This window comes from Rattus norvegicus, chromosome 9 (assembly GCF_036323735.1).
Source record: "Rattus norvegicus strain BN/NHsdMcwi chromosome 9, GRCr8, whole genome shotgun sequence".
Classification (NCBI taxonomy): Eukaryota; Metazoa; Chordata; class Mammalia; order Rodentia; family Muridae; genus Rattus; species Rattus norvegicus.
Window position 1 is genome coordinate 67823162 of NC_086027.1, and position 15004 is coordinate 67838165.

Consider the following 15004-nt stretch of genomic DNA (forward strand, 5'->3'; position numbering starts at 1 on the left):
TCCAAGAGGAGTCCTGGCTACTGGTTTGCTCCTGTGGTTTGCTCAGCCTGCTGAGCCATTGCCCAGAGGCGACCCCACCAGCAGTGGGTTGGTCCCTCCCACGTCAATTATTAATGAAGAAAATGCCCCACCAACTTCTCCACAGGCAATAGAGGTAATTTCTCAAATGAGGCTCCCTCCCCCCAGATGACTTCATTTTATGTCAGGTTGACAACAAATCTAGCCAGTACCGGAGGTAACCAGCACTGGGGTTAACCCCAGTACCAGGGTTAAAGGAAATGGCTTCAGGTCTCAAAGCTTGTAGCATGTGGAATGAGATAAGACTTTTTGATGACAATTTGTCTGTGAACGGCCTTAAATATGATCATTGCTTTGACCAGCACTCCACTCCTTGGATCAGATGTTTGAAGTGCTAGGTTTTGTCACAGCAAGTGACTGCAACAGCGCGTGGTCAGTGAGAGAGGGACAGTGACAACCCAAAGGCACAGAGGCAGTCGCCAGGAAGGAGGAAAAGACCTAACGTGCCCAGAGAAAAGAGAATACAAAAGCGTCCATAGATTCTCTCAGTGAACGTTTCGAGCAAGTACAGGAGTTTGCACGGGCTGCCTCTGGTGAATGACAATTCTTTCTTCTCCATGTTACTGTTGGTGATTAGTTCCACTTAAGAAAACAACCTGTTTTCTATAGGAACTTTTTTTTTCCCCCCGGAGCTGGGGACCGAACCCAGGGCCTTGTGCTTGCTAGGCAAGCGCTCTACCACTGAGCTAAATCCCCAACCCCAACAACCTGTTTTCTGTGTATAAGTGTTTTGCTGGCACGTATGTCTGTGTGCTGTGAGTGAACTTGGTGCCAGAGGAGGCCAGAAGAGTGTTGGGTCCCCCAGCACTGCAGTTACATGTGATTTTGAGCTGTCATGTGGGTGCTGGGAACTGAACCTGGGTCTCCTGGAAGAGCAGTCAGTTCTCTTAACTGCTGAGCCCTCCTCTCTCCAGCCCCTTTCCCCCTCCCGGGCTTCATGTTTAGGAAACAGTGAACAGCTGTTACACATCTTTTCAACAGGCCTCTTCAGAGGTGGATGGCTGGTTTGTCAAACATGGAAGTCACTGGGCTAACATTTCCTGCTGGGCACTGTGGTTGGGGCGGCGGGGGTGGGGTGGGCGGGTGGAGGGGATTAGATAGACTCTGTCCAGGTCTACAGTCTTCCTCATTCTGAGAGGAATGAGCGTCGCCTCTCTTCCCCTCAGAACCTACCACACAACGTGGACCTCACCTGGTACATGTGAAACATATTCTTCAGATACTTATATTCTTTGCCCATCTCATCTGGACGAAAAGAAAACAAGGCTGTCATTGTTCCTTCGATGAGCACACTTTCCCAAATTCACATAAACTCCTCAGCACCACACCCAAGCTCTCTCTGAGGTGATGAAACTGGCACAGGATTCCCAAGTCACTCTGGAAGCTTATCAAAAAACTTATCAGGCATTGGATCTCTCCTGAACCAATAGAAGCAGAGCCTCTGGAAGAGGGGACTGGTAAACATGTTTCGCAGAGATTCTGAAACGCACATGCTCTGTTCAGTTGATTTAGTAAGATAAACACCTCCCCCTCCCGCCCTCCTGGGTAATCTGTATCTGTGGGAAGGAGGAACAAAACCTCCCAGAATGCATCTGCTTCTCCTTTTTGTAGCATTTCCTCCTTAACAGTGATTATGTAAACCTCACATTCTCTTTAGGAAACTGGAAGAAGTGTAAATAAGATACTAACTTCAAACAGAGGGAGGTTATAGAGTGTCTCATTCTCTCCGTGGACATGTCTACAAAACAAAATCTGAAGGGCGCACCCTCTGCTTCCCCAAGGGCGGTGCAAACAGTGAGATTCGGACAGCACAGCTGCATGCACTACAGAGCCTGCAGTCACAGCATGCCAGTTAGGACTCAGTAAAGCACGCCATTTTACATGCAAGGAAACTGGAAGGCATCAGAGTGAGATCATAGTTTTAGAACTTTAAAATGTGCTTTTAAAAAATGCTTTTAAAAAATTTTTAAAAATTCACCGATGAAAGTGGATTTTCAAAGACACAGGCTCGCTCTCTCTCTCTCTCTCTCTCTCTCTCTCTCTCTCTCTCTCTCTCCAGTTTCATTCTCAGTCACTCTCATGCCCTAAGCCTTCGAACAGACATCTGGCTGCACCAATCCATGGCCATAGGGACATCAGGGCCCAGGCTACCCACCTTCCCCAGGCTTTCCCCCAGCGTCTGACAGTACCTAATTTCTCTTGGGCAGCAGCCTTTTCTACCTTCAAGGTTTCCTTGTAGCTGTTCTCTAACTTCTCAAGCTGCTCTTTGTGAGTCTGTTTGAGTTCCCTGTGGGACAATCGGTGAAAAGAAGTTCAGAGTCCACAGGCTGAGTCAGCAGGTAAAGGTGCTTGCCAGGGAAGCCTAACAAACTGAATTTGATCCCTGGAATCTATAGTGAAGGAAAGAATTGACTTCCAAAAGCTGTCTTCTACGGTCCACAGGAACATGGTGACACCAAGCGCACAGGGGTGGTGGGGTGTGTGTGCTGCACATACATTCATATATATATATATATATATATATATATATATATGTATGTATGTATATATTCACCTACACACACTCACACATGCTCATACACACATATGTACACTCACACACATACTCACATACATCCACACACATACATACTCACACATATATACTCACACACTCATACATACACACAAACATACACACATTCTCACACCCTTTATACACACTTGCACACACATTTGTGCACACACATACATAAACTTATGCATGCGCACGCTTGCGTGAGCACACACACACACACGCAGTCTGGAGTTGAGCTGTTGCACTGACCTGCCCTTCCCCCCATCCTCAGCTCCTGTAGTATTCTCTTGGTTTCTATTCAGAGTGAGGCATTTTCTACAGTTGCTGCTTTGAATAGTGCTCAAGCGAGCACCTCAGACTCTCCTTCTCAGTCAACAATCTTTGCTTACAGCTCACTTATAGAAGCACCCAGAATAAGTTGAGAACCCCAGATCTAGCCCCATCCCGGGATTCATATGCTCATAGTGTTTGAGTGCTTAAGTGAGAGCCCCAAGTCTTAAATTAGATGGAAGAAACCGAAACCCACGTTACTACGGGAAAAGTGCCTGTCTGCAAAGACTCCGTGATAGCATTCTGACAATAAGCAAGGAAGGCCTGGAGACAGTTGTTTCTTGGCATGGCCTTGGGAAGAGCTGGGAAGGGAGCAGCTGACAGGGCACACTAGGATAGTGACAGCACCATGGACAACTCTCATGGTGCATGCTGTTTGGGTATTTTAAACACACACACACACACACACACACACACACACACACACACACACACACACACAATGTTCTGCCCCAGGAGTGACTTCCAAGCAGGTGATGATGGCAGGCCCATCATTGTAACACATGTAACATTTTTCAGGGATGCTGAAAATGAGGGAGGTTACAGGGTGGGGCAGGAGGAACCTCTGTACCTTCCTGGTAATTTTGCCATAAACTTTAAATTATTATAAAAACAATGAAACAAGCTGGATGTGGTGGCACACACCTTAACTCCAACGTTTGGGAGGCAAAGGCAGGTGGATTTCTATGAGTTCCAGGCAGCCTGGTCTTCAGAGAGAGAAACCCTGTCTGGGAAAACAAACTGAACAGACAAGAGAAACAAATAAATAAAAACGTCAATACATAAAATGCTGTGGTTTCCACAGATTTTTTTGTTATAAATATTTACACTACAAATGCTTATGGAGTTAGACGTGCTGGTCTAGTTTATGAAGGCAATGCAGAATTGTTAAATCAATGTAGTTGACAAAGATGTCAACCCAATGATTAAATTTTTTTGTGGTAAGAATATTTGAAATTCACTTTTTCTTTTTAAAAAGTTGTTTTGATTTTGGTTGTTGATTTTGTTTCTATGTCTGAGTCTGTGTGAGGGTAAGTAGATGTGAGAGTAGTGCAGAGGTGTTAGATCCCCTAGAGCTGGAGAGGGAGATGTGAGCCACCACACCAACGCTGGGAACCAAGCTCAGGTCCTCTGCAAGAGCAGTATATACTCGGAACCACTGAGCCATCTCTCCAGTCCTAAAATGTACTCTTAGGCAATGAGAAACAAGGAACACAATATTATCATTATCCTAAGGCCTGCAAGGCTCTTAAGAATTATCTCTCCTGTCTGAGATGTTTATATACACTTTGAAACATTGTTATTACATTTATTTATTTAGTGTGCAGTGTGTGTGTGTGTGTGTGTGTGTGTGTGTGTGTGTGTGTGTACACTGTGACCATCCGTGCATGGCGACTAGAATGTAACTTGAGAGACTCAGCAGTCTTCTACCACGTGGGTCCTGCGGATCAAATCCAGGTCAGCAGGTCTGGAGGAAGCAGTGGCCCAAAGTCTGTACACTTTGACAATCACCTCTCATTGGCTAGCCTGAGTAACCGGTTTCTGTGAGGTTTCAGCTGTGAGAACAGAGAGATGTTGTCTTTGCCTGGTTTGTTTCACTTCTATCTTCCCACCCACCCGTGTTCTCACAACTGGGAGAATTCCCTTTTCCTTTGGAGCAGAATAGCATTTTTAAACTTTCATCCGGTGACAGAAGACAGGGCGGTTCTATGATAAGGCTGTTGTGCATGGTGCATGGTGGAGCGTTCAGTCTCTCCTTTATTTTGCCAAGAAGTTAAAACTGATCTTAAAAAATCAGAAATCAATAATAAACAAGTGGATATGGACAGGACAGTGAGAAGCGCTAGTCTCTCACCAGGATATCCTAGGCTGTTCGGATTGGACAGGAAGCCTCCAGGCTTTAAAAAAATGTTCCGTACACACTTCCTTCCTACTCCCTCTGACTTGTCATGGCTGTCCTTTCTCCTCTCATCTCTTCTTCCTTTGTTGCCCAGGCCCTGATCTAAGAGCCAGGGAAGGCAGAAGGAGTGGGGGGGGGGGGGGGAGGGAAGAGGAGGAAGAAGAGAGGGAGGGGAGGAGGGGAGGAGTTGGAGAGGGAAGAGGAGGGGGAGGAGGAGAAGAAAGAGGAGGGGGAGGGGAGGAGGGGGAGGGTTGGGAAGGAGACCATACTCATAACAAATCATGTATGACAGAAGCTGCATGGCGAACAACATAGCTTTTCTCAGCAACCAATCAAAAGAAATACTACACTGGAGCTGAAACGGATGAACGACGAAACACTGGAACACAACTCAGACTGCTTCCTCTTAGTGGCCTAAATGAGGCGGCCCTGCTCTCTGAAGACCTCTCCCACACACTATCACTGGCTGCACTTGGCACCACCGGGCGTGCCTGGGGGCCTGGAATCCTGCCAGGGCACACAGGCCTTTGCCAGAAAGCTTACCTGCTCTCCGTTTCAAACTTCTGTTTCATGTCAGCACAGCGGAGATCCATCTCGTTGGAGAGCTGGAAATGAGGTCAACATTAAAAACCAGGCATACAGAGCCCCCGACCACTCTTACCTTCAATTTTTCTTTTGTAGAAGAAGACATCAGTCCAGCAGTGGTTTTGCAGAAATACAGTAAAACAAATCAGAGGTGGGAAAGGTGTCAAGCCCAGTGGTGAACCACCTCATGACTAAGATTCAGACAGCCTGGGACTAATCGGCATAAGAGGCTGCTGTGGGGAGGCCAAGCCTCACAGGTTCACCTCAGTAACACCAGGAAGTTCTGGTCTTACTGCAGCCCTGGTCACCTGCCTGATCTGAGGAAGGAAGGATCAAAACTGGAACTGATGACCAAAATGGTAAAAATGTCACTGTTAAAAATGCATCAAGAGGGGCTGGAGAGATGGCTCAGAGGTTAAGAGCACTGGTTGCTCTTCCAGAGATCTTGAGCTCAAATTCCCAGCAGAACCATTATAGATGGTTTATAACTATCTAAAATGCGATCTGGTGTTCCCTTCTGGCCAGCAGGCATACATGCAGGCAGAATGCTGTCTGTATAATAAATAAATGAATCTTTTAAAAAATGCATCAAAACTGAAAGGACTCCAGCTGATTCTGAAGAATGGGCCCTGAGACCTTCATAGTAACAGGGAGTGGGCCCGGGGCTTCCTAGAAGGTTTTGCACGACACAGGAGGCATCCTCCACACTGGGGTCATTAGCAATAGTCTGGCAACCTCTGACACTTGCACATCTCATGACGGAGGCCAGAGGGGGACTCATCAGTGTTTGCAGTGTAGAAGACACAGTTACCACACACCCAGAGGCAACCGGAGAGCTCCAGGAATGAATGCAATGTCTGAGTGTTTAATGGACGAGGATGGAGGCAGGGAGATACTACTCACTGCACAGTTTGCAGAGTCCTGTGCCGGGATACCACACCTCAGTTCGGTGACCAGCCTGGCACATCAGTAATCTAGGTGTATTCGCTGTGAGGGCGTGGCTAATGCAAGGATCACTCACCAGTTTCTGGGCAGACTGGTGGTCTCTGTTCATTTGTTCTATTATTGCTGACAATTCAGAGATCTGCTCCTCAAGGTCAGAAATGATATCAGACCTGTGGGACAAACACTCTGTCACCAAGAGAGCGTGTTGTTATTCGAACCAGCCAGGCCCCCAGGCTGCCTGACCAGTCTGTTTTGTGTGGTTTGGCCACTAAGGCATGGGATACAGTGCTCTCGGATGAGGCGTTTCTTCGCAGGGTGGTTGGACCTTGCGTCTAGGCCCTAAAGGTGAACTTGCTGGGAGCAATGGGGTGGCGTGGTGTCCACTGAGCAGACCGGAAATAAGAATGTGCTGTTGGACACTTATCAGAGTTTGGTTAACAATAGTTGAACTCAGGAGGCCAGAGGATTAGGGAATGAGGAAGTGTGGGGGGACTCATGCAGATAGGCAACTGAAGACAAGGACTGCCCCAGGATGGGACTAAGAGGACGCATAAATAAATGTGTGTGAAAACGTGTCTGCACTCCCAGCACTCAAGAGCAGGGTGCTAGTGTCCAGCTTGGGTATACGGCAACCTAGTGCTTCGATTATTTTTTTCATTTTTTGAGACAGGTTTGTGTGTGTGTGTGTGTGTGTGTGTGTGTGTGTGTGTGTGTGTGTGTGCATGCATGCACATGTATGAATACACACGCATGTGTGAGCACGCATACTCTCACGTGGAAGCCAGAGACCAATTTTAAGTGTCTTCCTCTGTTGCTCCCCACTCATTTTATGAGACAGGCTTTCTCACAGAACCTAGGACTCACGTAATGAGCCCCAGGGTTGTCTGTCTCTCAGTGCTGGGACTATGGGCGTGTGTCACCGTGCCCATGTTCTTACAGGGATGTTAGAGATAAGAGCTAACTTGATCCGGAGAATGTCTTCCCAGATCCTTTAGAAAAATAGCTGCTTTTCTTGCTCGCTTTTTGTTTTCAATGCAGGGTCCCTCTACATAGCCCTGGCTGCCCCAAACCTGGCTATACAGCTCACAGAGACCAACCCCTGCCACACCCCAGCACAGGTTAACAGTGTGTGCCCACCGTGGCTTCAGAACAGTTCTTACAGTAGACGAAGGCTGGAAAGGGCAGAACTGGGAGAGCCTCCAGTGATATAAAGCCAGGAGTGAGAGGCCCGATGGGAAGACACAAATGAGGGTTAGGAAGGAGAACTGAGATGGATGGATGGATATGAGCATGACATCAGAGGATAGAAAAAGAGGCGGGGCTTCTGAGAAAGCAGATGGCTGCTTCTTAACAGGATAGAATAGGCCAAAACCTTCCTAACAGTGTCTCCCAGAGTCATGGGCATTTTGGATTACTTATAATGAAACAGAAACACACACTCCAGTCTTCTAGAATCTCTGGCTTTGTTCTTTATTCCCACACTCAGAATCCAGACCTCTTTAGTCTTGCTGCCTGGACCCCTATCCTTGTAGCTGTTTCTGGGCAGGGACCTGCAGCTTGGGTGTAGATGTCAGATGCTTAAGTGGTGCCGGGGCTGATGAGCTGGCCAGAGCCAGCTCTGAGAAGCCAGTGCTGATCCAAAGACTTTACCTGGAAATTTTGACTTTGCTCAAGATGCCCGATTCCAGGTGTTTTTTCCTACTGAACATCTCATCTCCCAAGGTGACTGAAATCTGCTCCCGATTTCGAACAAGTTTATAGCCAGGTGACACTTCTATCACTTCCTGGGTAACAAGGTAGAAGACAAATGGAAGCTATGAACCCAGAAGAGCCGAGATTCCTCCACCTACTGTGGGCTTCTGTAGTGGTTTAATATGCTAGGCCCAGGGAGTGGCACTATTAGGCGGTGTGGCCTTGTTGGAGGAAGTGTGTCACTGTCTGGGTGGGCAATGAGATCCTTCTAGCCACATGAGAGCCAGCCTTCCCCTAGCAGCCTTCAGGTGAAGATGTAGAAGTCTCAGCTCCTCCTGCGCCATGTCTGCCTGGATGCTGCTATGCTCCCTCCTTGACGATAATGGACTGAACCTCTGAACCTGTAAGCCAGCCCTAATTCAAGTTGTCCTTTATAAGAGTTATTACCTTGGTCATGCTGTTCATGTCAATGGAAATCCTAAGACAGCTTCCTCACATCTTACACACAGAGATGGTGTGCTGAAATTCTAGGGCCCAAGACCCTTCTGTGCCCTCCTCCAGGTACTACCTTCAAATCTCTCAGATCCGATACCAACACTTCCCTGGCCTCCAGGGGCCCTTTACACTCAGCAGTGCCAACTGATCCATGGTCACCACTCTGCTTCTCCTCCCCTTCCTCCATTATGGGCAGCAGCTGGGCATTGTGAGAACTGCTCAACTTTTGGGATTGGACAGACCTTGGAGCTATTTAAGATCTCTGTGACTCAGTTTCCTCATCAGAAAAATGAAGAAAGTAACTTCTTCAAATGGCATTTTTAAGGAAGAAAAATAACTCTCAAGGACACAAACATGCACTGGGCTAATCCTCCTGTCTCCATCACATGACAAGACAGACACCCCTGGCAGAGTCAGTGGCTAACTTGGGTGCAATCATAGCATCTACTTAGCAGTATAAAGTCATCCATTATGGCCGTCTCCTCACTGGCTTCTCTGCATCACCTTCCCTTACACCTTGTTCTGTCCCTGGGTCAAATGCACAGCACCCTGGGCTTGGACTTTCAATGTTAGCGTATCTTCTAGACTCCTCAACAGTTACCTGGGAACAGCTAGGAGCCATGCTTGCTATAAAAGAAAGGTCCTCCACCTCTCTTCCCTGTCCTTCAACCCCATGTTCCCAGCCAGCCTCTTCCCTACTTTCTCTCTCCTCTCTTTCCGTCTTCCATTTCCTTTCTTTCTTTGCCTCTACTCCCTTCTCGCTCACTTCTCCTTCCCCAAAATAAGCTTCATTGTATGTCTGGTACCTCAAGGAGGGATGGGTCAGCATGGGGCTGCTAAGGCACCCCTCTGCCGTGTCACGCCACTGCATTATGAAGAATAACAGTCATGACACTGTCCCACTGTCCTCTGCATCACTCATTTGCCTCCACTCACACCCTTCCCACCTAACATGGTGATTGTGGTTTTCTTATTTCTTATTTTGTTCCCAACCACTGAAGCCCCTTAAAGGACTGCGTGATCCTTGTTTTAGGAAGGGGAGGGATGGGTAAAACAAACAAAAAAAAAGTAGCCAGAATGTCTTACCAGAAAGTTCATTTTCTAAAATGTAAATATAACCTGATCTCATGCTTATGTCAGAACTGTGAAGACTCATCATCTGAGGCTGGTGTCCTTGCCCTTGTTGGCCACAGGTGCCCTGACAGCCATTGCCTCAAGGTCTCTGCTCCAGTTTGCAGAGGGCGTCCTATATTGGGGCATGAGTTGTACCCTAACCTACCACCACCTGTTTTCCCTACACAAAGCCAAGGAGAGTAGCTGGGGTTAGTTTCAGTTTGGCGACACTACCTCACACGTGCACCTTGATAATATAAGGATTACTCCTAGCATCTCTGTTACGATTTGGCAGAGCGAGTCTGTAAAAACCTCATGTTTGCACCAGTAGGTGCCAGATAAATGCTCACCCTGCCCCTTTCACCATTTTTACTCACTGAAGGTGCTTTGTTGCTCTCCTCCAGCTTTCTTGACTGGGCTTTGTCTCTGCAAGAGAAAAATGTGCTCAGAAAGCAACACAACAGCAAGAAGGAGGAGCTCAGGGGGCTACACCGTGGGGTTGCCAGCTCTGACCTTCTGGAGGAGCACCCTGCGTAGCTGGGGAACACTTTGGTATAGGGCCCCATTGAGGGGGCAGTCTAAGGATGTGGGTGCACCCTAGAGCTCTCAGGCTAAGTTGATTCCATGCCTTTTTGAGCATCCAGAGGTTTCCCATGTCCCCGGTGTTCGTCTGCACGGTGTCCATATCTTCTCTCTGACTGACACTTCTTTCACACACACAGACCACAGGTGAAGGAACGGTTACATCTCAGGTCAGCTACCTGACAACCTCCAGCCTGTGCTCACCGCTCCCCACTCTCCGGGCTGAGGGCTCCTCTGCAGCCAATCACCGCTCCCTCACCATCTCTGAGCTGAAATCACCATGGATTTGGCTGGTGGTTGGGGGACAAATCAATGGATTGTGGCAGTTTTCTGACATCCTTGGTAGCAAATTAGCTCAAGTCAGCCATGAGGTCGTGTGTGTGTGTGTGTGTGTGTGTGTGTGTGTGTGTGTGTCCCTGGGCAGCTAAGGGAATCTATTGGTACAGGGCCTCAGTGAAGGAGAAGCCAAATTAATGTGAGCAGGGCTACACTCTGGAACTCTCAGAGAGAATTGATCTGTCTTGTAGTGTTAGATTATTTTATTTATTGCTTCATAGAATTAAAAGTACTTACCTCGGGAAAGCAGTAGATTTTGCTGGTTGGGACAGGAGGTAGTTTGGTTCTCTTGAAATTGGTGCAGGGAAAATTGGCCTGGAAACAATAAATAAATAGACAGACACAGGAAATTAAAAAAGCTATCTCCCTCCTCCCCCACAAGGGCATGTCCATGATGATTCCAAATTGGAATAGATAATGTGATATAATGTGATAATTGGGATTGTGGAGAGTTGAGGCCTTGAAGACCTCAGGGCCAAGGTGCTGGCACCTGTCTACTATCTCCTGGCTGTCAGCACGAGTCTCAAGGCCAGTGTTCCTGGGGATGGGCAGTTGACATCAAAGCCGTTTGGGTATTTTACACACACACACACACACACACACACACACACACACACACACACACACACACACAGACTGTACTACAAAATTGCAAAGTTGAGACTTTATTGAAATGCCATTGAGTCAAACAGGCTTGCAGGATTAGGGCAGCACCCAGGCTGGAAAGGAAGGCAGGGAGGCAGGGTTTCCTGCTCTGTTGGGGAATTTGTGGCAAACTCTCTATTGGGGAATCCTGTAAGGCAAAGAGGACCACAAAGGAAACTTTCACCCCCTGTACCTAAGCCAACCCAGCATCTATCCTTACTTTCTTATGGAGGCCTTTGGAAGTGGATGAGGGGTCTTGATTAGCTTCCGTGGACCCAAGTTCCAGGGGTCCCAGCAGGTGCAGTAGATGAGAGGATTGGGGTACATGGTCAGGTCAGAGGCAGTCTTGCTAGGGGCTCTTGCTGAGATGCAAAAACAACGGCAGAGAGTTGAACCACCCAGAAATCAAAGCAAACAGAGAGGAGGAAGGATCAAGGGGCAGCACAAAGAACAGGGTGGAGTCCGAGCTGACGTGGGCTCTCCGTGTAGAGTGATGCCTCACGTTTGCTGCTTGACATGAAGGCAGATAAACATCTTGCATAACTGAGTTACTGCCATAATCCAAGTAAACAATCTTTGTCTAACTATTGCTACCTAGGCTTACAGGTGACACACAGAGATGTCACAGAGGCAACACACTGCAGAAATGGAAGCCTCCCCTCAGTTCCTATGGCCCTGTTCCTCCTCAAGTTCACATTAGCTAGCTCTGCATGGAGAGAGATTCCCCAGAGCAGATCCTGCACAGAACTTTCTGGGGAATTGGTTGTCCTTCTCCAACTAGAGCACAAATGGCCCTGTTTCTTAATTTGGGTCATCTGCCTGAATTGCAGAAGGGAACTGAAAACAATCCCCCATTATTGTTGCTGCATGGACGTTAACTCTCAGGTGAGCCCAGAGGCGGAGAGATGAATTCTGATGACACTGAGAGGTAGGGAGTGGACAGCACACGGGGTATATGGTATGATAAACAGTGCCCGTGGCTTTTCAGGACCAGACCTGTCCCTGTTCCCACACCCAGAGCCTGACGCATGCATGCATATATATGCACGTATGTAGAGAAAGAGACTTTATATTTCAGGTATTAAAAAGTGAAAATTGGGTCAGAATGTCAGAATTATGTTTCCTGTTCTCTTCATGACATATTATGAAAATTTGGGGGAGTTCTTTGAAATCAGGTGGGCCCGACTTTACACATTAGATGTGAGACTACAGGAAACCTATAAATTTAAAATTTTCTTAGTTTTAAAATTTAAATTTTAAATGAGTCTCTTAAAAAGTATAGCTTGTTGCATTGCTGTGAACATTTCACCAGAGCCATGTTCTCAACCCTGCCCATGGAAAGGAACACCATGATTGGAGTGGCTTTTTACACATAGAAAATACTCTCTCTTAAAAGAAATCGAGGTTTATTGTGTGTGTGTGTGTGTGTGTGTGTGTGTGTGTGTGTGTGCATATTAACTTTGAAATCAGCTCATTACAGAGACAATCACAACAGAAAAGATTAAGGAAGTAAAAAAAAAATCACAAATACACCATCCAGAGATAACCAATGAAAATGCTTGAATGTATGCCTTCCAGAATTTTCTACATTCTAAAGAAACAGACTTACATAATTTTCTATAACAGGAGCAAACTATATTTACATCCTGGGTCTATTTTTTAAGATAATGCCATGAGTTCCTATTATGTAAAACACGTCATCATTTTTAAATGTAAGTTTTTTTTACAGTCAAGAAATTTAAAAATATTCCAAATGTAGAGAAAAAGTCAAATATGCTTGGGGTTGGGGATTTAGCTCAGTGGTAGAGCGCTTGCCTAGCAAGCACAAGGCCCTGAGTTTGGTCCTCAGCTCCGAAGGGGGAAAAAAAAGATAAAATAACAAGAGTAAAATAAGCTCGCCTAGCCCCTCGTTTCAACAACTGTCAATGTGATTAATCTTACTCGGTTATACCCCACTCCCACTCTGTGTCACTCCTCCATCATCATATTCTCCTAAAGCAAAATTTAAATAACCTTTCCAGTAAGTCTGAGATAGGCTTTCATATCATTTTCATTCTAAAATTAAAAAAGATTTATTTGTGTGTGTGTGTGTGTGTGTGTGTGTGTGCGTGCGTGTCTGTGAGTGTGTACCGTAACTGTTCAGGAACCCATGGGAGCCAGAGCACAGTACTAGATACGCTGGAGCTAGAGTTGCGGGCTGTTGGGCCATTACATGTGGTTTTACTGGGACAAAATTGAGGTTCTCTGCAAGCGCAGCAAGCCTCCTGATCCCTGAGCCCCTTCTCTTGGCTCACAACTCTACATTTATATGAATATATTTACTTATATTTTAACCAGTTTTGACAAATGTTTATTCATTTCCTCCCCCCATTCTAAAAATTGCCTTAATGTTTATTACTTTGCTCTTTTTAAGCAAAAAGTTAAGCAAAGTTAAAAATTAAAATTAAAATTAAAAAGTTCCCTTTGCATCCACGGGAACCATATTCAAAGCATTTATTTTTATTTTTATTTTTTTTTTTAGAGATTTATTTTATTCATATGAGTACACTGTTGCTATCTTCAGACACACCAGAAGAGGGCATCAGATCCCATTACAGACGGTTGTGAGCCACCATGTGGTTGCTGGGAGTTGAACTCAGGACCTCTGGAAGAGCAGTCAGTGCTCTTAACCGTTAAACCATCTCTCCAGCCCTTCAAAGCATTTAAAATCAGTAATGCAAAACTAATTAGCCATTAGAACAGACTTGGCTATTAGCAAATCATGAGGTGGGTCTGAGGATGTCAGGGGAGAAACTGAGTCAAGCAAGCTGGGAAAGAGCACTTTGAGAGCTTTTGGTAATGACTGGTTGATGCGTGTATGTGCGTGTGTGTGTGCGTGCGTGCCTGCGTGCGTGCGTGTGTGCGTGTTCTGTTTTTTTCCTTGTTATTTTCTCCCTTGTGTTTCACTCACAGCCAGGAGGTGGCTGAGAGCGAGCAGAGCTTTAGAAAGGGTCTGGGTTTTAAAAGACCAGCCGAAAACTCTTTGCAAGATCTTACCTTAATTCTTTCAAAGATTCATTGGCCTTGTGGTTCCTTCCCAAGTTGAGCGTCTTAAAGAAACTGTAATGTTTTAGGGAAACCGGACCCCACCAGCGCAGAATCAGGGTTCATTTCTCACCAAATCAAGATGTTTCAGGACTCGTGGTTTCAGTGCTTATTCCCAAGTGGTTGAGATACCAAGGCAGAAATTTCCAGAACTGCCTTGAAGACTTGCAAACCAGCCAAGGGCTTTCAGAAGGGTTACGCGGGCGCGCCAGGAGCTTCCCTTGGGAGAGAGTTCAGTTGTCCCCAGGTATTACACTGAAAGTCACCCTTGAGGAGAAATTTACCCTTTCAGCCAGAGCCCTCTGACCAAGCCTGAATTGTGAGGTTTGTTTTAGGGAGCTAGCCTGGGAGGGTTTGTTTCTTTTATCGCTATGGAAACAGAATGGTGACACCTCATTGGCTCAAAGCTCTCTGTTCTTAACAACAGAAGGTTGGGGAAGCAGCCGGTTAAACGGTTAAATCTTCACACTCAAGTCAGTGTCCATTCTCAAGGGCAGGGAATTCATACAAGATTTTTACTTCAGTATCAGACATGAGATCACAGAAGCTTAATTTCTAGAATAGACTCACTCGTGGCCATAGTCCTGGGATTTTGTAGTTGTTTTTAACTTCCTCTGTTTTCTCTGAAACCTAGGACTCTACAGGGGGCATTTCCTTCTTTG

At 46.4% G+C, this 15004-nt stretch overlaps 1 protein-coding gene across 3 annotated transcripts in view; it reads right to left on the reverse strand.

Moving 5' to 3' along the window:
• Flacc1 (flagellum associated containing coiled-coil domains 1) overlaps positions 1 to 14632 on the reverse strand; it is a 28063-nt gene extending 13431 nt beyond the window's left edge. For 2 of the 3 annotated variants that reach the window (XM_063267181.1, XM_063267182.1), the window contains exons 1-10: positions 14295 to 14435; positions 11479 to 11620; positions 10851 to 10928; positions 10073 to 10121; positions 8046 to 8179; positions 6472 to 6565; positions 5409 to 5470; positions 3611 to 3706; positions 2268 to 2365; positions 1271 to 1323 (exon numbers count right to left, since the gene is read on the reverse strand). In XM_063267181.1, coding sequence (XP_063123251.1) covers positions 1271 to 1323; positions 2268 to 2365; positions 3611 to 3706; positions 5409 to 5470; positions 6472 to 6565; positions 8046 to 8179; positions 10073 to 10121; positions 10851 to 10928; positions 11479 to 11585 — 771 coding nt within the window. In that variant the 5' untranslated portion in view covers positions 11586 to 11620; positions 14295 to 14435. Of the gene's footprint in view, positions 1 to 1270; positions 1324 to 2267; positions 2366 to 3610; positions 3707 to 5408; positions 5471 to 6471; positions 6566 to 8045; positions 8180 to 10072; positions 10122 to 10850; positions 10929 to 11478; positions 11621 to 14294 lie in introns of all 3 variants that reach the window. The other variant, NM_001014101.1, reaches the window with a different exon arrangement.
• Between the last annotated feature and the right edge of the window lie 372 nt (positions 14633 to 15004).